This window comes from Eumetopias jubatus, unplaced genomic scaffold, assembly GCF_037043125.1.
Source record: "Eumetopias jubatus isolate StellerSeaLion01/CBP00866 unplaced genomic scaffold, mEumJub1_p1.0 scaffold_11, whole genome shotgun sequence".
Classification (NCBI taxonomy): Eukaryota; Metazoa; Chordata; class Mammalia; order Carnivora; family Otariidae; genus Eumetopias; species Eumetopias jubatus.
Genome location: NW_028274817.1, coordinates 71,857,035 through 71,875,972, shown reverse-complemented (window position 1 = coordinate 71,875,972; position 18,938 = coordinate 71,857,035). Strand labels below are relative to the sequence as shown.

Below are 18,938 nucleotides of genomic sequence, written 5' to 3'. Positions count from 1 at the left end.
AGCACGGGGCCTGGCACCAAGTAGGAGTGGATTTGGAGGGGAGAGCCTAGGGAGACAACATGGGAACAGATTGACAGGATGGCTGTGGGCATTTAGGCAGGCTCTAGGCCCCCACCGTAGTCCAGTGGAAACCACTTGACCTTCTGTAGCCTCAGTTTCCCCATTCGTGCAGTAGGTCTGCTTCGGACAGGGCTGTCATAGGGACCACATGAGATGTGGGATGGTCAAGTGTTTTCTCCACCGATGGGAGGTTACTTCACACTAAGGGTTCATGCTGCAAAACTCCTGGTGTATGTTTCTTGTGTCTATGGCCAAGGTGACTTCTCCTGTTTAATGAAGAGTATTCTAACTTGGTGGACTTGGAGGACTCTGGATCTAGACTGCCCGGATTTGCACCTTGACCCACCACTTCCTAGCTGCTGATTTGGGGCAAGTTACTCGATCTCTCTGGGCCTTAGTTTTCTCATCTGTCAAATAGGAATTTCATAGCACTTACCCCCACAGGGTTGTTGTCAAGATTCAGTGATATAAACCATATAAAAAGTACCTATGCCTGGGACACAATAATGACTCAGAACCCTTTGGTGGTGGTTGTTATTATCTCATTTTATACCTGCAAAAACCTCCTGTTGTCAGTGATATAATCATATCGCTATTTTATGGATAAGGACACCAGAGCACAGAGAAGTTAAGTCTTGCCCAATGTGATCTGGGTAAAGTTCTTAGCTCAGGGCCTGGCACGTAGTAAGTACTCTGTAAATATTAGTGTTTAATCTTAATTATTATTAATAAATACATTCAGTATCATAAGTGTTATTATCAATAAGGAACACAACCACAGCTGAGAAGTAGCAGAGCCAAGACTAAAAGCCACATTCTCAGATTGTTAGCCCGTTAGTCTTCCCACTGTACCCGAAAACCTCTGTTTCTAGATATTACACAGCTGTTAGGTCACCATTTTGGATTCTCCTTCCCTTCACCCCCCATGGCCTAAGCATGCACGTTGCCACCCCCTGCCCATAAAGCCAAGGAAGGTCCCTGCCCTCCCCTTTCTGCCCAGAATCACAGCCCTCCCTTTGGCTGCGGGGCTCAGGCGAGGCTTGTGTCCACTGGCTTACAGAGGGGGAACAGACCCTGTGAAGAGGCTACTTCTCTCGGGCCCATTTTCTTTCAGTAAGAGACAATTTTTTTTCTGGGATCTCAGGGTGGGACCAGGCTCCTTCAAGGCATTTCCTGCCCAGGAGTTTATATTTGGCCTCTGCAAAAGGAAAAGGAAGTAGGCAAGGGAGGGGGTGGGATGTAAAAGTGGTGGCACAGGGTCAAAATGGGTGAGTGCCAAGACTTTGCAGGCTAAGAGAGGAAGCAGGAGATGGCGCATGTCCCTTCTCATGTACCCTCGCAGGAGCTTGGGAAGAAAGCGCTGAGGGTTCCTTGAGGCCAGAATGCCTTCACCCTCAGGCAGAGGTTATTTTCCCTTTTTACACCTCTGGGCCTTGGTTCCTGGCCCCGTGGTTTCTGCCCTGGGGCAAGGTGTTCTGCTGGCTATCTAGTTGGCTGAGTTGCAAGCAGCGTGTCTCCTCAGTTCCGTGTCTTTGCTGTAGTGATGCCAGAGGAATGGGTGGAGTCAGAAGCCTGCACACTGTTTAGCTGGAAAGCAGGACTTCCCGTCTGGGTGTTGCCAGAACATTCTGTAGCCCTTACCGCACTGCAGTAGGGATACTGAGACCAATAGGATCCAATGCTGTGGGACTCCGGTTGAATGGGGTAGACAGTCTCATGTGCCGCTGAGAAGGTAATGGGAATGTGTAGGGGGTCACTTCATTTGAATGAGCGGTTGGGTTGTAGGGGGTTAGTGAGAGGTCAGGGAAGGAAGATTTCATGGGGGTGGGGTATGACCTCCGTCTTGATGAATAATGGGAGTTTGCAGCTTCAAGTCAGGCTGGGTCTAGGGTGTAGGAGGCCTCAAGTGCCAGGTGGAAAGCAGGCTGGTGTCTGCTCTGTGCTGTGGGCGGTGGGGAGCCTGCTAGGCTGCAGAGTAGGAGAGTGGCCAGGTCAGAGCTGGGCTCTTGTAAGAAGAAGCTGGCGGGACAACCTATTGAAAGGAGAGACTAGAGGCCGGGAAGTTGGAGGGCTGAAGTAATCCAGGCATGCCAGCCTAGAGCACGGTTGGGCTTGGGAAACCGTGACCGCTTGATGGAAAAGTCGATAGAACCTGGTGACTTAAATACATGAGTCGAGAGAGGACAGAACAGGATGACTAGTGGTTTAAGCCTGGGTGTTCGGGTGCCTTGGGAGGCAGGAAAGCAGGAGAGCCAGACTGGGAAGGGAAGATGGGTTTGGTCTTGGTCCCCACTGACCACCCTCACTGGAGTCTCCCAAAAGAGAATGTGCTCCCTCTACTGAACCAGCCAGTGTGAATCACACATGCCCCTGCTCTGGGTCTAGATTTTGGTGAGCGGCCACTAGGAGACGGAAAAACTGAGGCCCAGACAGAGTTGGTGGCTTGCCCCCGGTCACCCAACAAGTTCCTAGTACAGTTAAGGCTAGAATGTAGTTCTCCTGACCTTCAGTCCAATACCTGTACCGTAGTGGAGAGCAGTTACCACTGGTCTAACATCTGCCCCAGACCAGTTAGGCTGGTATCTCTTGCCTCCAGGCTGGCGACTGGAGGCGATGGAGTAGTGCATGACTTATTAAAACACCAGTCCTTCCTTGTAACCATGACCTTGTCAGAGCACTTGGGACTGGGTTGGGGGCAGGATCCCCTGAGGGCAAGAAAGCTAATGGAGTGACTGCAGCAGAGTAGGTGGCAGTTTTGACCTTCACCGGCTGGGCAAGAATGTCAGGTGCCTGCTTCAACCCTGCAGTATCAAGTACCAGCCTAGGAGACCACAGACTGGACTCTGGACCCCAATTTTCAAGCAGCCCCGGGAGGCCAGAGGCCTGGTTTAGCCACAGGGCCCTTCTGTGCCTCCCTCACTTGAAGCTGCATACCAGATCTCAGGCTGCACCTCGTGGGGGAGAGGGGCACGGTTGGGGGGTGGTTCTTGTATAAAAACTCCAAACTCGAACTGCCACTTGTTCCTGGCTGACCTGACCCTGCCTGCAAGGGATTGACAGTGTCCACAGACAAGGGACCTCCACGGAATCGGGCATCCAGTCTTTGCCTCATCCCTTAGCACATCTTCAAGGAGGGGGTGCCTGAGGCCCCCAGGGAAGGTGGAGGCCGACCTCAGTGTCACACTTCAGGTCTGGAGTCAGTCTTTCTTTTGTTGTGGGCATTGTCCTGGATACTGTAGCGTGCTGAGCAGCATCCCTGGCCTCTACTCAATAGGTGCTAGTAGCATCCCTCTCCAATTGCCATGACCAAAAATGTTTCTAGACATTGCCAGAGGTCTCCTGGGGCATAACATTATCCCTGGCTGAGACTCCCTGAGACTCCCTGACTCCCTTTGGCTTTGGTGCGGACATGGAGCGTTAAGGAGAGAGGGGTATTAGAACGGGGACCACACATATCAACCTGCCACTAGCCAGCAGGAAGATTCAGTGGCTTCACTATGTTGCCACCCAGTCGCATGGTACTGTCCCTGCCTGGGCTGTGTGCCTTGGTGGTGCTGCAGTTCTGACAGGGAGACTCCAAAAGCGTTGCTCACACGGGCCCGGGAGCTTGGCGTCCGGCTGTAGCTCTGGCTGAGATCAAGACTGGCATCCCAACAGGTGCAGCAGGGGCCCCAAGTCCTGCCTTGCGACCTAACAAGCTAGAGGCCAGCCAGTGGCTAGCACTGCCAAGCTGGCTGCCTGAAATCCAACAGCCCTTACTGCGGCACCCCTCCTGTGGGGTTTGGAATGTGGGATGAGAGCTATTTTGGTCTTGCCTCTTTCCCCCTTTTGCCCCCTCCCCTGTAAGACTCTACTAAGAGTTGTGATTACAGCTAAGAACAGCAGTAGCAGGGAGACAAGTGTACGCAGTCTCCCGGAGGACAGGGTATTGCGGACCCCCCTGAATGTCCCGCCCAAGGTCAGGAAGGGAAGTCTTGGCAGTCGTAAAAGTCATGACAGCTGTTAGTATGAGCCCTTGTGAGGGCTCCTCTCGCTCTGTCCCTCTGGAGTGGGGGGTCATAGCCAGACAGTCCCCTGTTGCAGCTTTTGTGTAAATTTGAATGAAGCCCCGCCTCTGAGGGACCCAAGGCTCAAGGCCGGGTGGGCACACTTCTTGTGGCCTAGGCTCCTTAGATGTATCCTTATGGGAGGGTGAAAGGAGCCGCTAATAACCCCTTGGGGCCAAGTGAGATACAAGCCCCCTGACAGAAAGCCCACATGTCTTCCTTAAAGGATCCCTCTCTGGGAGTGAAGGTGGGCAAAGGAAAAGGGCCTTGCATCCACCAAGAGAAATGAGCTGAGGATCTGTTTGCCAGGACCTAGCATTTCCCAGCTATAGCAGCAGGGCCTGGAGTGGTGGGGGGCCCTTCTGCCTACCTGGAATACCAGCTCGGCCTTGCAAAGCCCACCTTGGAAACTTGGGTTGTCACATAGACAGTGGCATTCCAGGTCTTTCTCTACTCTCTCAGAATGCTGGCTTTTCCTCCTGGGCTCACTAAAGGTGGGAGAGACCATGCTGATCCCAGACCTTGTTTGGGAGACATTCGTCCTAGAGCGAGGGCCGTGAAGGAGATGTCTTTCCAAATAGAAAGCAAAGTAAGGCAAAGGAAATCAGCACATTTGCTGAAAGCTTCCTTATGGAGTAGGCCAGCTAACTGTTTCAATAAATTACCTTCGCAAACACCCACAGACTCGCCCTCCCCTGTCCCACCATATGCATTCATATTACTGCTCATTGGTCTCTTGCTCCTTCACTTGGGCCTAGAGAGAACACGGACCAGTGACCAGAATGGGCCTGAGTATGGCCTCTGGCTAGAATCTTTCCAGACACCTACGCTGTGGCTTTTTAGCTGGCCATGTTTGTTCAGGGCAGTGGTTCTCTACCTTGCCTGTACTTGAGAATCATGTGGAAAGCTCTCAAAAACAAATGAAAACTTTCCCAGAGATTCTAATTTAAATGGTCATGACTGGGGCCCAGGCACCGGAATTTTTAAAAAAGATTTGAAAAATCCTGGTATGTGGCCTACGTAAGTGTAGGTGCATATTGCTGTCTGAAATCATCTGCTGCACAGCCATTTTTCTTTGACATTCCCTCCAGGAAATTCAAATTATTTGAGAGAGAGAGAGAGAGAGAGAGCGCACGTGCGCTTGCAAGCACGAGTTGGGGGGAGGGGCAGAGGGAGAAGCAGACTCCCCGCTGAGCAGGGAGCCTGATGATGATGATGATGCTGCTGCCACGAGGACTCGATCCCAGGACCCTGAGACCATGATTTGAGCCGAAGGCAGACGCTTAACCGACTGAGCCACCCAGCCGCCCCCCGCCGCCCCCCTGCCAGGCCCTGGAATTTTTAAAAGCTTTCAGATTATAATGTGCAGTCTGAGTGGAGAGGTTGCTCTTTTGGCAGTAACAAGGACCCCGTTGTTCTGGGCCTCTGTGACATCCACCCATTACTTGTCTTGGGCTCCGGGTCTTACCTGGTACCTCTGCCTGAGCTGGGTTTTGGGTTGGGAAAGAGTAGGCAGAAGTGGGGTCTGGGCAGCTCTCTCATAACCCACTGAGTGACCACAAGGGAGAAGGACTCAAGTCCCCTGAGTGTGGCATGAAGAGGGTGGGGTTGGTGATATTGGCTGGGTGAGGCCTGACCTCCCTCAACTTAGTTGCCGGTTACCTTTTCTTTTCCTCCTAGCTCATGCTCACTGTTTTACAAGTAGGACACACTCTGAACTGAGCCTTAAAGACTGTGAATGTGTGCATACCAAGGTCAGTCTTTTTAAACATTTTTTATTTAAATTTCACTTAGCATACAGTGTAAAACTAGTTTCAGGAGAGAGAGAGAGACACCAAGTTCAAGTAGTCTTAACAAAAGTAGTGCTCTCTAATGATAACTTTCATACAGCCACTTTCAAAACCAGGCAAAACCTGACCCATTCCACATAGTAACCACGGAGGTAGGCAGGAAAGCTGTTGGTCTTCACTACATAGATCAAAATCCAAAGCTTAGGGGATGAAGCAGGTTGGCTAAAATGACTTAGGCAGTGAGTAGGGGAGCTAGCTGGATTGGAAAAAGCTTTCTTCAACTCAGTTCTGTCATCTTTGAGCATTATTGCGTTTCCTCCGTGGGAGATGTTGCTGCCCCTTTCCTGAGTACATAAACTACCCTTGTTCATATAGTGTTTCTCAGGAACAGAAGCCCCACTTTTCTCCTCATTCCATCCTCCTCTGAATAGAAAAAAAGCTCTGTGCTAAGAGGATCCCGCTATGTGGCCTACATAAGTGTAGGTGCATATTGCTGTCTGAAATCATCTGCTGCTGCTCAGCCATTTTTCTTTGACATTCCCTCCAGGAAACCTGTGGGCATGGCCTTGAGACCTGATTTGACCCTGGAGCTTTTGAGTATGCCCTTTTCCCCAATTCTTATGGCTCAGATCAGCTGGGACCCTCCCCAGGGAGAGAGTCTGGGCTTAAATCTCTGTGGAATCCAGCTTGTGCCAGCTGAGTGCCATTCCTGACCTGTCCCAGCATATCATCTTAGCCTTGGCCAGAGCACGGCCTGTAGAATATAGAGGTTGAAACTGCTGGAATCTGCACATCTGGACATAGAAGCAGGACTAGGGGTTACAGACATTCCTTCATCACTCGCCTCAGCCTGCCCTGTGTCACTCTCCCCGCCGGGCACATAAGGCCATCCTTAGTCTGGGATACCGGGGCCCCAACCTCAGGTGAGTGGACTCTCCTGGGGGTGACTGGTCATTTCTGGGCCCAGCCTGGGCAGGCTGGGACGGGTGGGAGGGATGAACGCAAAGCACTTTAGCTCAGTCCTTAATCACCAAGACATATGTCTCTGACTGCTCCATCTGGGAGGGAGCCTCAGGGCCTCCCAGGCCTCCATGAGGTGGTGTATTGTTGGGAGCCAGTGTCCCTGACATCCTGTTGGGTAATAGCCCATTACATTCTCCAGATTCCTGCCAGGGAGTACTTGCTGGGGATTCAGTCCGTAGCCCTGCTTCAAACTCCTTGGCTCCTTTGTTTTTTGAAGCTGTTGTGACCTCTTTGAAACGTCTGCCTCCTAACTAACCACACTTCCCAGAGCCTTTTGGCTGCAATTTTGACAGTAATGTGGATGCAGCCACTTTCCAGACCCGAAAGGAAATGCCAGCTGGGCCTCTTTCTTCTGTTCTTTTTTCCTGGGACCCTTCAGTTAGTGGGGAGTGTGCCAGGGTTTTGTTTGTTTTTTCCCTCTCCAGTATTTTACTTAATGCTCTCAGTAGTTATTCCAAGTAGACTCTATTACCTCCATTTTACAGAGGGGGAAACTGAGTCTTACAGAGTTTAAATAACTTGCCCAAAGTCAGAGAGCTCCTGACTGGCAGCACCAGGATTTCAACTCAGGCTTGTAACTCTACTGTATCAGAAGGGCGGAAAAAACTGGGGGGACCTGGAGTTGGTTCCTTGGAGTCTAAGCCTTTTGTTTACCTGGCATCTGAGGGCAAGTGACATAACTTACTGGAAAAGAGAGAGCTGGACAGGAAATGAAAAGATCAGGGTCACACATGAATAGACATTTCTCCAAAGAAGACATCCAGATGGCTAGCAGCTGCATGAAAAGATGCTCAGCATCACTTACCGTCAGGGAAATGCAAACTGAAACTACAGTGCGATATCACTTCACACCTGTTAGGATGGCTAAAATCAACAACACAAGAAACAACAGGTGTTGGTGAGGACGTGGAGAAAGGGGAACCCTTTTGCACTGTTGGTAGGAATGCAAGCTAGTGCAGCTGCTCTGGTAAACAGTATGGAGATTCCTCAAAAAGTTAAAAACAGAGCTACCTTATGACCCAGCAATTGCACTACTGGGTATTTACCCAAAGGATACAAAAACACTAGTTCAAAGGGATACATATACCCCTATGTCTTTAGCAGCATTATTTACAATAGGGAAGATATGGAAGCAGCCCAAGTGTCTATCAATTGATGAATGGATAAAGAAGATATGATGTGTGTGTGTGTGTGTGTGTGTGTGTGTATGTATGGAATATTACTCAGCCATAAATAAGAATGAAATCTTGCTGTTTGCACCCACGTGGATGGAGCTAGAGAGTTTATGTTCAGCAAAATGTCAGAGAAAGACAATTTAGGAAACAAAACAAATGAGCAAGGGGAAAGAGAGAGCAAGTGAGCAAGAAACGGACGCTCGACCATAGAGAACACACTGATGGTTACCAGAGGGGAGGTGGCTGGGGGGATGGGTATAATCAGTGATGGGGATTAAGGAGGGCATCTGTCGTAATGAGCACTGGGTGATGCATGGAAGTGTTGAATCACTATATTGTATACCTGAAACTAAAATAACACTGTATGTTAAGTAACTGGAATTAAAACAAAAACTGAAAGAAAAATAAAAGATCAGGGTCATAGTCTCAGCTGTGACACGTAACTCTGTGGGAGTTGGAAAAGTCCCTTGGGCCTCAGTATGCCCCATACTGTAGCTTTTTTAAAGTGCTGATTTGTAGAGCCTCACCACAGACCAATTAAATCAGCCTCTGAGGCTGGGGCCCCAGGAAATTGGTATTTTTTAAGCTTCCTAGCTGTTTTTAATGTGCATCCAAGGGTGAGAATCCTTGTACTAGGTAATATAGGCCAGTGCTTCTCAAACTTTAATGTGCATGCAAATCAACTCAGGATCTAGTTAAATAAATGTAAATTCTGATTCAGTAGGTCTGGGATTCTGCATTTCTTTTTTTTTTTTTAAGATTGACTGATTGATTTGACAGAGAGAGAGACACAGCAAGAGAAGGAACACAAGCAGGGGGAGTGGGAGAGGGAGAAGCTGGCTTCCCGCTGAGCAGGGAGCCCGATTCGGGGCTCGATCCCAGGACCCTGGGATCATGACCTGAGCCGAAGGCAGACGCTCAATGACCGAGCCACCCAGGCGCCCCTGGGAATTCTGCATTTCTAACAAGGTCCCTGGTGATGCTGATGCTGCAGGTCCAGGGATCACATTTGGAATAGCAAGGGGCTAGAGGGCTCTAGGTAGCAGTGAAAGAACTTGGTGCCTACCCACGTGAGCTTGTTTCCTTCCTGACAACCCTGGCTAGGGCCGCTGCCTAGCATGAGAGGGGCAGGGGGCTCGCCACTCTCCTAAGAGCTCTGCCTCCGTGGCTCGGGTAGATGGTGCAGATATTTAAGATGTAGGACTTTATTACTGCACTCTCCCACCTGCTTCAGGCTTAGGAGGGAGCTCAGGAGTAACGGGCAGGCAGGTGCCTCTCTCCTTCCCTTCGCTCTTTGTTCTGCCTCTAGTCACGAAGGACTGAGGGCTGCAGTGGACTTTGAGGGTGTGTTCTTGGCATGCAGGCCTATCCCTGGGGATTGCCTGCCCTGCCCGGGGTGGCCATACCAGACTCATGGCCCTCTAGGGATCACTGTTTCCTTCTGTGCCTGCCTTTCTGGAAACTCCTACCAGGTCCCTCCTTCAGTACCTTCTCTTTGTCCTAATGATGGGATAGCAGAGCTGGCTGCTGGGAGGGGCTCTGTGGATGGAGAAGGGCCTTCTCCTGGGGCTGTGGTAGGATCAGGAGACAGGGAGGTGGTTATGGCAGCTGGTTCAGCTGTCCTAACAGCAAAACCATGTCCTTTAATGCTTCCTGGGCTGATGTGAAGTCCCTTCCAGCAGCTCTTAGCACAATTCTCCCAGGCGGCCTGTTGCCTAGAGACCTGCATCCTCTCCCAGGCCTGCATTGCCCCCTGCCAGAGGATCTGCGGTACTGTTGGCTGAGCTCAGTGGGAACAAACGCTTTCCAGGACCTCTCAGAAGTCCTGATGACCCCTAGATCTTTATCATAGGTTAGGAAGTTGCAGTAACAAAAAACATGTGCACATACAGATTTGGGTGCGCACACAGGCTGAGGGGCCTGTCCGTGTGTGCGTACGGGCGTGCCGTCCCACGCCAATCTTCACGGATCATGGACATGAGCAGACTTGGCTACAGCTGTGTGCAGAGGCAGATGCTGGGGTGGCCCTCACTCTGGGAAACACACAGATGTTCATCCCCGCCCCACTCCTGTTTGCCCCCAAAGCCCTTGGGGGCTCCAGAGCCTTCTCTTCTCCCTCCTCAAATCCTCATCAGTGTGTGACCCTTGAGAAGCCTGTTGTTTTTTCTGACCGACTTCCACCTTTCTGCCCTCTTCCCTCCCTCGTGTCCCCACCCAGCATCCTCTCAAGTACCATTTTGTCTTTTAACTTCTCAGTCCCAGCTGCCAGGACCTCATCCTGGATTTCCCTGTGGGAGAGCACTGGAGAGAAAGAGCTCTTCCTGTCTCAGAGAAACCTCACCAGTCGCCTTGGAGTCCCCTGGTCATGGGTGTTAAGGAAATCAAGGAGATGTTGGGCGCGTGCTCTGTGGCCAGAGCAGCTCTGCCGAGCCAGCAGCCTCCTCCATCCCCCAACCCCACAGTGCCTGGTCCCATAGTCCCAGCCCCCTGCTCCCTGGCAGCACTTGGGTAGGAAACATATTGCTGCCTGGGCAGTCCCAGGGCTTTGCTAATGGCATTCAGCCCACCCTGGCCTCCTTTAGTTCCAGGTGCGTGTCTCCACTGAGGCTGGGAGGGGTGCTGGGCCTTCCCAGAGCAGAGGTGGGAGGCTAACCCAACCAGCGTCCTCCAGGATTCTCACAGGCCCGCACTGTGTCATCATGACAATCAGCACTGGATTACACCACATAGGCCTAGCCACCGGGGAGAGCTGGAGCAGTCCTGGGAGGCTCCCTGGGGAGGGAGGGCTGGAAATCGATGTGTGGTCGGGGAGGGTGAGCATTGGGGAAGCTGCCGCGTCAGAAGGGTAGGAGCCCTGAGTGGGAGTCAGACTGAGTTTGATCTCTGGCCCCAGTACTGCTACCTTGGTCAACTGTGAAACTGTGGATGAGCCCCTTCCTTCCTGAGCCTGTCTGGAGATCCATAAAACAGAGAAAGTAAGACCTTCTTCACAGCATATTGTGTGTGTTAAGTGAGATTTGGTTCTCAAAGTGCTGGGGAATGTTAGGTATAATAAGGGTGGGAAAGAGAATGAAAATCGTTGAACATTTTGTGGCTGACTCCACGCTTTCCTGGGAGTTGCTGCTGGTGGGTTCTGTTCTTGGGCAGGGGTGGGAGAGTGAGAGGGGTATTGGGACAGGCAGGGAGTGAGGCTCAAGAAAGGCGCACCAGGACATAGAGAGGGTAGGGTATGGGGAACCGAAGGTAAATCCTAGCTGGCTGTGACCCCCAGTGAATATGCCAGGCCCCTCCATGCCTTCCTTGCCATTTCCAGATCCCGAGAACTGGAGGTGCTTGTCCGCGGAAGGTGAGGCAACGTACACCCGGGGTGGCTCAGTACCAGCACCCAGCTAACCCCATTTCTCTGCCTATTTCTGTCCCTCTGTTCCATTTTAGAAGTTGAAGCCAAGAGAGCATGCAAGTGGCTCCGAGCAACAGGATTCCCTCAGTATGCTCAGCTTTTTGAAGGTAAGGCTACTCGGTTGCTCCCCCTTCCCTACCCCAAAGCTTGCCGTATCCCTCTGTTTTTCATCTGTAAAAGGAGGCCAATCGGAACCTTTCTCCAACCACGCAAGAAGCTATGCTCTTTGGTCCTGCTCCTGTCACGACAGCGTCATCTCTAGTGGGTCACTCTGATTGGGCTCTTCTAAGCTCTGGTGTCACCAGTGTGTTAAAGTGCCTTGTCTCGACCAGGGCCCCTGCACTGTACCACTGCTGAGGATGCCATTTGCAGAGATGCATCCTGGGCTCCCTGACCTCATCTCAGCTCCCGCATGGCCTCAATTTCTCTGTTTCCCTTCATTTTTCTGTTTTGTTCTTTAGAGTTGTTTATATTTGCTGTTTCCACTTTCCCTCTTCTTCCCACACTCCCCACCGTACCCTGCCTTCACTCCCACTTTGCCAACCAAACAGTCCTTGTCCAGGTCACCAGGGACTCCCACGTGATCAAATGCAGCGGTCCCTTCCCAGTCTTAATCTCTCAACAGCCGTTGAGAGATGAGGGGCGTTGGCCACTCACTTCAGCTTCTGGAACACTCGCCTCTCCTGGCTGCCTCTCTCTAGATGCCGCTGTCAGTCTTCTTATACCAGACTCTGCTTTCTCTTAACAGATCGAAATGTTGGGGTGTCCCAGAGCTCAATCTTGGCCCCTCTTCCCTCTCCACATTTCTTTCCCAGGAGATCCTTCTCCAAGTACCGTGCATCTTCTGGTGATTCCCAAATATCTCTGTCAGACCTCATTCCCGAGCTCCAGATTCATCCATTCAGCCAACAATTCAGTATCTCCTCATCTGTCTGATAGGCATCTCAGATGGAACAGGTCTAAATTCCACCTCCCAAGGGCCCCACTGCCAGGAATCATCCAGGAATCATCCTCATTCCAGGCTCACACCTTTCCTTCCTCAGAGCCTTAATGTTAGTCCTGCCTGGAACCCTCTTCCCAGGCTCTTGGCCCGGCCAGCCCCCTCTTCAGGACTTGTCTCGGAAGTCACCTCTCTCCGAGTGGTCCCCACCCCACCAGCCTCGCTTTACCCTATCACCCTGGCTAATGTCTTTCATGGCATTTAGAACTGTATTATCTTTCTTTCTTTTTTTTTAAAGATTTCACCTATTTGACAGAGGGAGACACAGCGAGAGAGGGAACACAAGCAGGGGGAGTGGGAAAGGGAGAAGCAGGCTTCCCGCGGAGCAGGGAGCCCGATGTGGGGCTCGAGCCCAGGGCCCCGGGATCATGACCTGAGCCGAAGGCAGACGCTTAACGACTGAGCCACCCAGGCGCCCCTAGAACTGTATGATCTTGTTCCCCGTACGGTCTCTCCGTGAAGGCAGGGATCATTTTTATCTCGTTCGCTGTTGTATCCCCGGTGCCTGACATCAAGTAGGTGCTCAAGTAATGTTAGTTAAATGAGAAAATGGGTTTCTTTTAGCAGTCAGGCAGAGAGGTGTGGGATTTCCTGGATGCCCTGTCCTCTGACCGCACTCCTTCCTCTCTCCCCTCCCCTTCCTACATCCCAGGGAGCGGGCTCCCCTGTTTGGACCAGTAGGAGGAAATGAGGCATTGTTCGGCTGCATACTGTCCTCTCTCACTGTCTCCCTGCTCCCCCCAGTTCACCTTGGGCCGGGGAGGAGGCTCCCTGTCTGAGTAGCCCAGGATGCAAAGGGGACTGGGGTGGGAGGGTGAGCTTCGCTCTTGGCAGCCACCCAAGACCTCGGACCTGCCATCTCCCGGGGACCTGTCTTATTGTTGGGTCCTCTCATCCAGCTCAAGCCTCCTTTCCCTCAACCCTGAACTTGCCTCTGATGGTCAACCCGAGCTCCCTGGGCCCCTCCCTTACCCCAGGTTTGCTCCTTCTGCTCGGCTTTTTGCCTTCCTGCCTCCTCTCTTCCCTGGCCTCCCCTTCCCACCTCAAGGGCTACTGGCACTGAGTTGCTGACCTACCACCCTCGACTCATCTTGGCTTTTCTCCGCCATACAGAAGGTCTGTTTCCCTTGGATATTGGCTCTGTGAAGAAGGACCACGGTTTTCTGGACGAGGACTCTTTGGGGGCCCTGTGCAGGTAGGGGGCACTAAGGGCCAGGCCTGGGAGGTCAGGGCCTGGCTTGGGGCTTCCCCGGGGGAAGAAACAGTCCGTGTCCCCTCCAACAGAGGAGGAGCCCAGCCTGTGACAACACTCCTCTGCCGCAGTCGCACATCTCACTCTGTCTTTTGTGTCTGTGACGCCGCAGCGCTCAGGCCCTCTAGCTAGAGAGCCAAGATCTGGCTGTGATTCATCTTCTCCCTTCAGTTCAATTCCCCAGACATTCCTGTGCTTTGGCCCCTCTCTACTTACACGGGTTTGGGCCTTCTTTCAGGCCAAACCACGGCTTTTCTGGATCTGCTTCAGTAGCCTACTAACTGGCCTGCCTGCCATTCCCCTCCTCGCCCTGATCCAGCCTCTTTACGGCCACCAGATTCCGCTTCCAAGCAGGCACCCCTCTGCTTGGGGTGTGCAACTGCCTGCAGAGGAAAGCAACGCTTTTTTACCATGAGGCACCTTTGCAATCTGGCTCTGACCGACCGCATCAGCCTCCGTCTCCCCTGTCACACCAGTGCTGGTCCGTTTACTGACCGTTTCCCTCCCTTGTCACAGCCTCTTGTGGAAGCCTGGCATAGAAGTCCCTGTTTTTTTTTTCTCCTTCAGAATCCCACCCCTGTCCTCCGGGAAGCCTTCTCTGACTGCCTAATCCCTCTTCATGGAAGTTCCTTGTCCCCCCCCCTTTGTGCCTGCTGTGCCTCAGTCTACCCTGTTCTTGAACTTGCCCCATCTCTGTAGTGGTTTATTCCGCATATATAAGCTCCCAGAGGACAGAAGCCATAATCTCCCGAGCATTGCGTCTGGCACTGAAACCTTCATGAACACTGGGTCTTAGGAGATGTTTTGATGGCTCGGGCATGTAAAGTAGTGGATGGCATCTTGGGACTGTCTTGGTGGGTCATGCCCCGCAGCCTTTGGTTGGGACCCTTGGGTGAGCGCTTGCTTTCTTTCCTTACAGGAGGCTGATGACCTTGAACAACTGTGCCTCGATGAAACTGGAAGTTCACTTTCAAAGCAAGCAGGTGAGTCATGGCAAGGGTGGAGCCTGGGGCCTTGTGGCACCACGGGGAACCCAGGACATACACAGGGCACTTGCAAAACCAGCTCCCGTGCCCTGGGAGTCTGAGATGTTACAGAGAGGTGCCTTGCTCCAGCCTGGGAGTGAAGTGTAAGGAGCTCTATGAGCCTGCTGGGTTTTGGCAAGTGTGGCCTAGAGGTTGGAGTCTGAGAACAGGTACGCTGGCCCATGGCCTCACCCACCCCCTTTGGCACACCTCTCCCCACTGAGTTTACTCATAACTTGGTCCAGTGATGGCCCTTCCTCAGGGAAATCTCTCTGCCTCCTCTACCTGCTTTGCGATGGTAAGAATTCCTTGACTAGGGAGCAGAGACAGAATAATGTGGTGGAAAAATCATGGCCTATATGATCTGAGAAGTCAGGATCCCCAGCTATGTCCCCATGAGGTCTTATACCCCTGAGTCTCATGTTCCCCATCTCTACACCAAACTGGAGGGGGGCATTAATAGCCTCAAGAGGCCTTTCTGACTCTGCCAACCTGGAATTGCAGAAACGGAGAGGATTCTTAGTCCGCTTGGAGCCCTGGAAGGCTAGCCTGATGACCTCATCCTTCCATAGTGTCGGGCTTTGTGGGTTTATTCTGGGGCTTTCTCCACCAGAGGTCTGGAGCCAGCAGGGCCAGCTGAGCTGCCAGAGCCCTGGCCTGGGAAGCAGGAAACCCCTGGAGCCTGGTCCTGCCTCTGCCACTGCTTGCTCAGTAGCCTTGAGCAAGCCTCTTCCCCTCTCTGGGCCTTGATTTCCCCATATCGCAAAGTAGAAAATTAGAAAATCTAAAATCTCCTTCCAGTTCTGGCACTCTGTGGTTCTAATCTAAGACTATAGCCTAGAGACTTGGGAGGCTGCTGAGGACAGGAGGACAAGACACCTGGATTCTTTTTTTTTTTTTTTTTTTTAAAGATTTTAGTTATCTGTCAGAGAGAGAGAGAGAGAGAGAGCACAAGCAGGGGGAGCGGCAGGCAGAGGGAGAAGCAGGCTTCCCCACTAAGGAGCCCGATGTGGGGCTCGATCCCAGGACCCTGGGATCATGACCTGAGCCGAAGGTAGACGCTTAACGACTGAGCCACCCAGGCATCCCAGGACACCTGGATTCTAACCCCGGCTCTCTCACTGACTTAGTGCATGCCATTGTATGACCTTAGGCAAGTGGCTTCTCATCTGTGGGTCTGGGTTTCCCTGTCTGTAACATGAGGAGGGATTAGATTAATGAGATGACTGTTACCATCCATCTGGGCTCCGTCCCTGAGCCCTGGCTTATTCTGCTGCTCCCAGAGCCAGCTCCCCATCTAGGACATGTCCTCCATCAGAAAGCGGGACCCTTTACCTCAAAGTCCCCCAAGAGTTTGGAGGCAGAGTGTGGGGGTACAAACAAGGGCTTGGGGACTAGACTTCTCTGACCTTGACCCCGTGGCTCCTTCCCCAGAATGAAGACTCAGAAGAAGAAGAGCAATGTAGCATCAGCAACCACTGGGCTTTCCAGCGAGAAAGTAAATGCTGGTCTCGTGGGGGCTGCTCTGACCTGCTGGCTCCCCCGAGCCCTGGCCTGCCGGGGACCTCCAGCTGTGAGAGCGTCCTCACAGAGCTCAGTGCCACTTCCCTACCAGCCATCACCGTGAGCCTATCGCCGGAGCCAACGGACCTGCCCTCACCCTGCCGTGTCCCCAGCCCGAGCAACCAGCTCCTCCTCAGCGCCCCCCAGGGCCAAGAGGGTCCCCGGGACAAAGCCAAGAAGCACCGTTCTCGTAGCTTCCTTAAGCACCTCGATTCTCTGAGGCGGAAGGAAAAGGGTGGCGGTCGGCAAGCGGAGCCCGCGCGTGGCCCAGCCACCTTAGAGAAGGCCACCAAAGCCTCCTCTTTCTGCAGTCGCCGTGGCTTCCTCTCAGCTGGATTCTACAGGGCCAAGAACAGGGCAGCCACCTCAGCCGGTGATTGCGGCACTGCGACTCAGAGGGCCTGGGAGGCCTGGCCTGTGGCCATGTTTCGGCATCCGCAGCGGGCGCACCGGGGGGACTGCCTTGTGCACGTGCCCGGGGACCACAAGCCAGGCACATTCCCTCGCTCCCTGTCCATCGAGAGCCTGCTTCCTGAGGACGGACAGCGCCTGGCCGATTGGCAGCCAGGTAGGCCCCGGGGCTATGAAGGGCGCCGGGGTTCCTGCGGCTCCACGGGCAGCCATGCCAGCATCTATGACAACATGCCCGAGCTGTACCCAGCGGAGCCACTACTGGCCAGGGCTGCAGCCGAAGAGGACGAGGGCGGGGGCAGCTACACCCACCTGGACGATATCCTCCAGCACGTGTGGGGGCTGCAGCAACGGGTAGAGCTCTGGTCCCGGGCCGTCTACCCGGACCTGCGGACTGGAGATAAGGACGAGGAAGAAGAGGAGGAAGAAGAGGAGGAGGAGGTCACTTCAGCAGCAGAGATGGCCACAGTTGAGGTCGAGGGGCAGGCTGAGGCTCTGGCCCAGATGGAGGCCCCAGCCCGCAGAGGGTCCTCGGCCCCGGGCCAGGCTGATGTTCCGCCAGTGGTCCCAGCTCAGGTTCAGGGTCGGGCGCAGGCCGAGCCCCTGGCACGGGCACAGGCCGAGGCCGAGGCTCTGGCCCCGGGTCCAGCCCAGCATAATGGGCAGGAGGCAAATTCAGGTGGGGAGCCCACCTCTGCCCCCAGCCTGACGGTGGAAGATAGGCACTCCGTTGCTGACACCGTGGCCTCCTCCGGCGAACTGGACAGTAGTGGAAAGTCGCTGAACGAGCCCGAGGCCGCAGGCTCGCCGGCTGGACCTCAGGCATTAGCACCGCGGGAACGACGAGATTCAGGCGTTGGCGCCTCACTTACCAGACCCTGCAGGTGGGAGGTTTGAGCAGGGCTGGGGACAGGGGACTCTGTTGTGTCTCTCTGTCTCTCTCCCTCCGCACCCTTCCTCTTCTCTCTCTTCCTGCCCCTCTCTCCGCTGCACAACGCTCCCTCAAGGCAATTTCTGAGTCCCGAGGCCCAGGGGCAGGGTCTCCGTTCCCTCCCGGTTAAGTTCAGGGCCTGCCTCTGCTATACGGCCTTGAGCAAATTCTAGCTCCTCTCTGGCCCTTGGTTTCCCCATGTGCAAATCGAAGGTATTAGAGGAGATGGTTTCTGGTCCCCAGCTTTGCCATCCTGGGTTCTCAGAGCAGCCCCTCTGCTGCAGTCTTGGAAGCGTAAGGGGATGATGGTACTTACTGCTTGGTGGCTCTAGATGGGCCTCAGCTCCGTGCCACCCTCCCTGAGAGCATCTTGCCCACTGGGCAGTCCTGGAAACTAAGATTCGGTTTTTCCACCCTGGGGCCCAGTAGCAGCACTGACAACAGTCCCGTCCCCCCGCATCTGCTCTCTTTGGGGAGAATAAAGGGACCCGAAGAACTCAGCCTACCTTAAGATTCATCCAAACCTGCCCCCCTGGCCTTCTCTGCCCCCCCCATCTTTCACCAGGAAGCTCCGTTGGCACAGCTTCCAGAACTCCCACCGGCCCAGCCTGAACTCAGAGTCCCTGGAGATCAATCGGCAGTTTGCCGGCCAGATCCACCTCCTGCACAAGGGCTCGCTGCTGCGGCTCACCGCCTTCATGGAGAAGTACACCGTGCCGCACAAGCCGGGATGGGTCTGGTGAGTGCTCCCGGGCCGTGGTGGGGAGGCGGCGGGGGGGTGGGGTGGGGTGGGCGGGGAGCTGCTCACCCACGCCCTGGCTCCCTCCCTGTCCCCGCTCCAGGACCCTGGCAGGGTCAGCCCCAGAAGGTGGGTGCAGGCGGGAGGAAGCCAGAAGCCAGCAGTGGTAGGTTGTGCCAGAAAGCTGGAGGGGCCGTGGCATGGCTTGCATATGGTCTGTGGGGGGTGCTCATGGGACGTGCGTGTGTCTGTGCGAGGAGGAGTGGGGGCGGGGGACCCCACGTCCTCCAGCCGTACCTCCATCCCAGCCTCCGGGCTGCCGCCAGTGAGATTGTCCTGAAAGGCAGCTTTGGTTGCTGCTCTCCCGATAAACACCCTTCCGTGCCCCCCCCTCCCGCCCCCAGTGCCAAGGAAGGTCCAGCTTCCTTCCCATCCTGACCCTTTCGTGTTCTGGCCCTGCCCCAGCTGCTGGGGTCCTTAGCCTGCCGCCCTCAAGCCATGCCGCCATGTAGGCCAGTGGGGG

At 53.9% G+C, this 18,938-nt stretch overlaps 1 protein-coding gene across 9 annotated transcripts in view; it reads left to right on the top strand.

The window, feature by feature from the left end:
- STARD8 (StAR related lipid transfer domain containing 8) overlaps nucleotides 1–18,938 on the top strand; it is an 81,666-nt gene that overhangs the window by 56,813 nt on the left and 5,915 nt on the right. For 5 of the 9 annotated variants that reach the window (XR_003612768.2, XR_003612770.2, XR_003612769.2 and 2 more), the window contains exons 1-5: nucleotides 13,615–13,689; nucleotides 14,666–14,729; nucleotides 16,206–17,629; nucleotides 18,242–18,415; nucleotides 18,519–18,581. Coding sequence is in view for 6 of the 9 variants with exons in the window: in XM_028126599.2 (XP_027982400.1) it covers nucleotides 14,673–14,729; nucleotides 16,206–17,629; nucleotides 18,242–18,415; nucleotides 18,519–18,581 (1,718 nt within the window). In the remaining 3 variants the exon portion in view is untranslated. Of the gene's footprint in view, nucleotides 1–11,529; nucleotides 11,602–13,607; nucleotides 13,690–14,665; nucleotides 14,730–16,205; nucleotides 17,630–18,241; nucleotides 18,416–18,518; nucleotides 18,582–18,938 lie in introns of those variants that run through there. The other 4 variants (XM_088028762.1, XM_028126600.2, XM_028126601.2 and 1 more) reach the window with 3 other exon arrangements.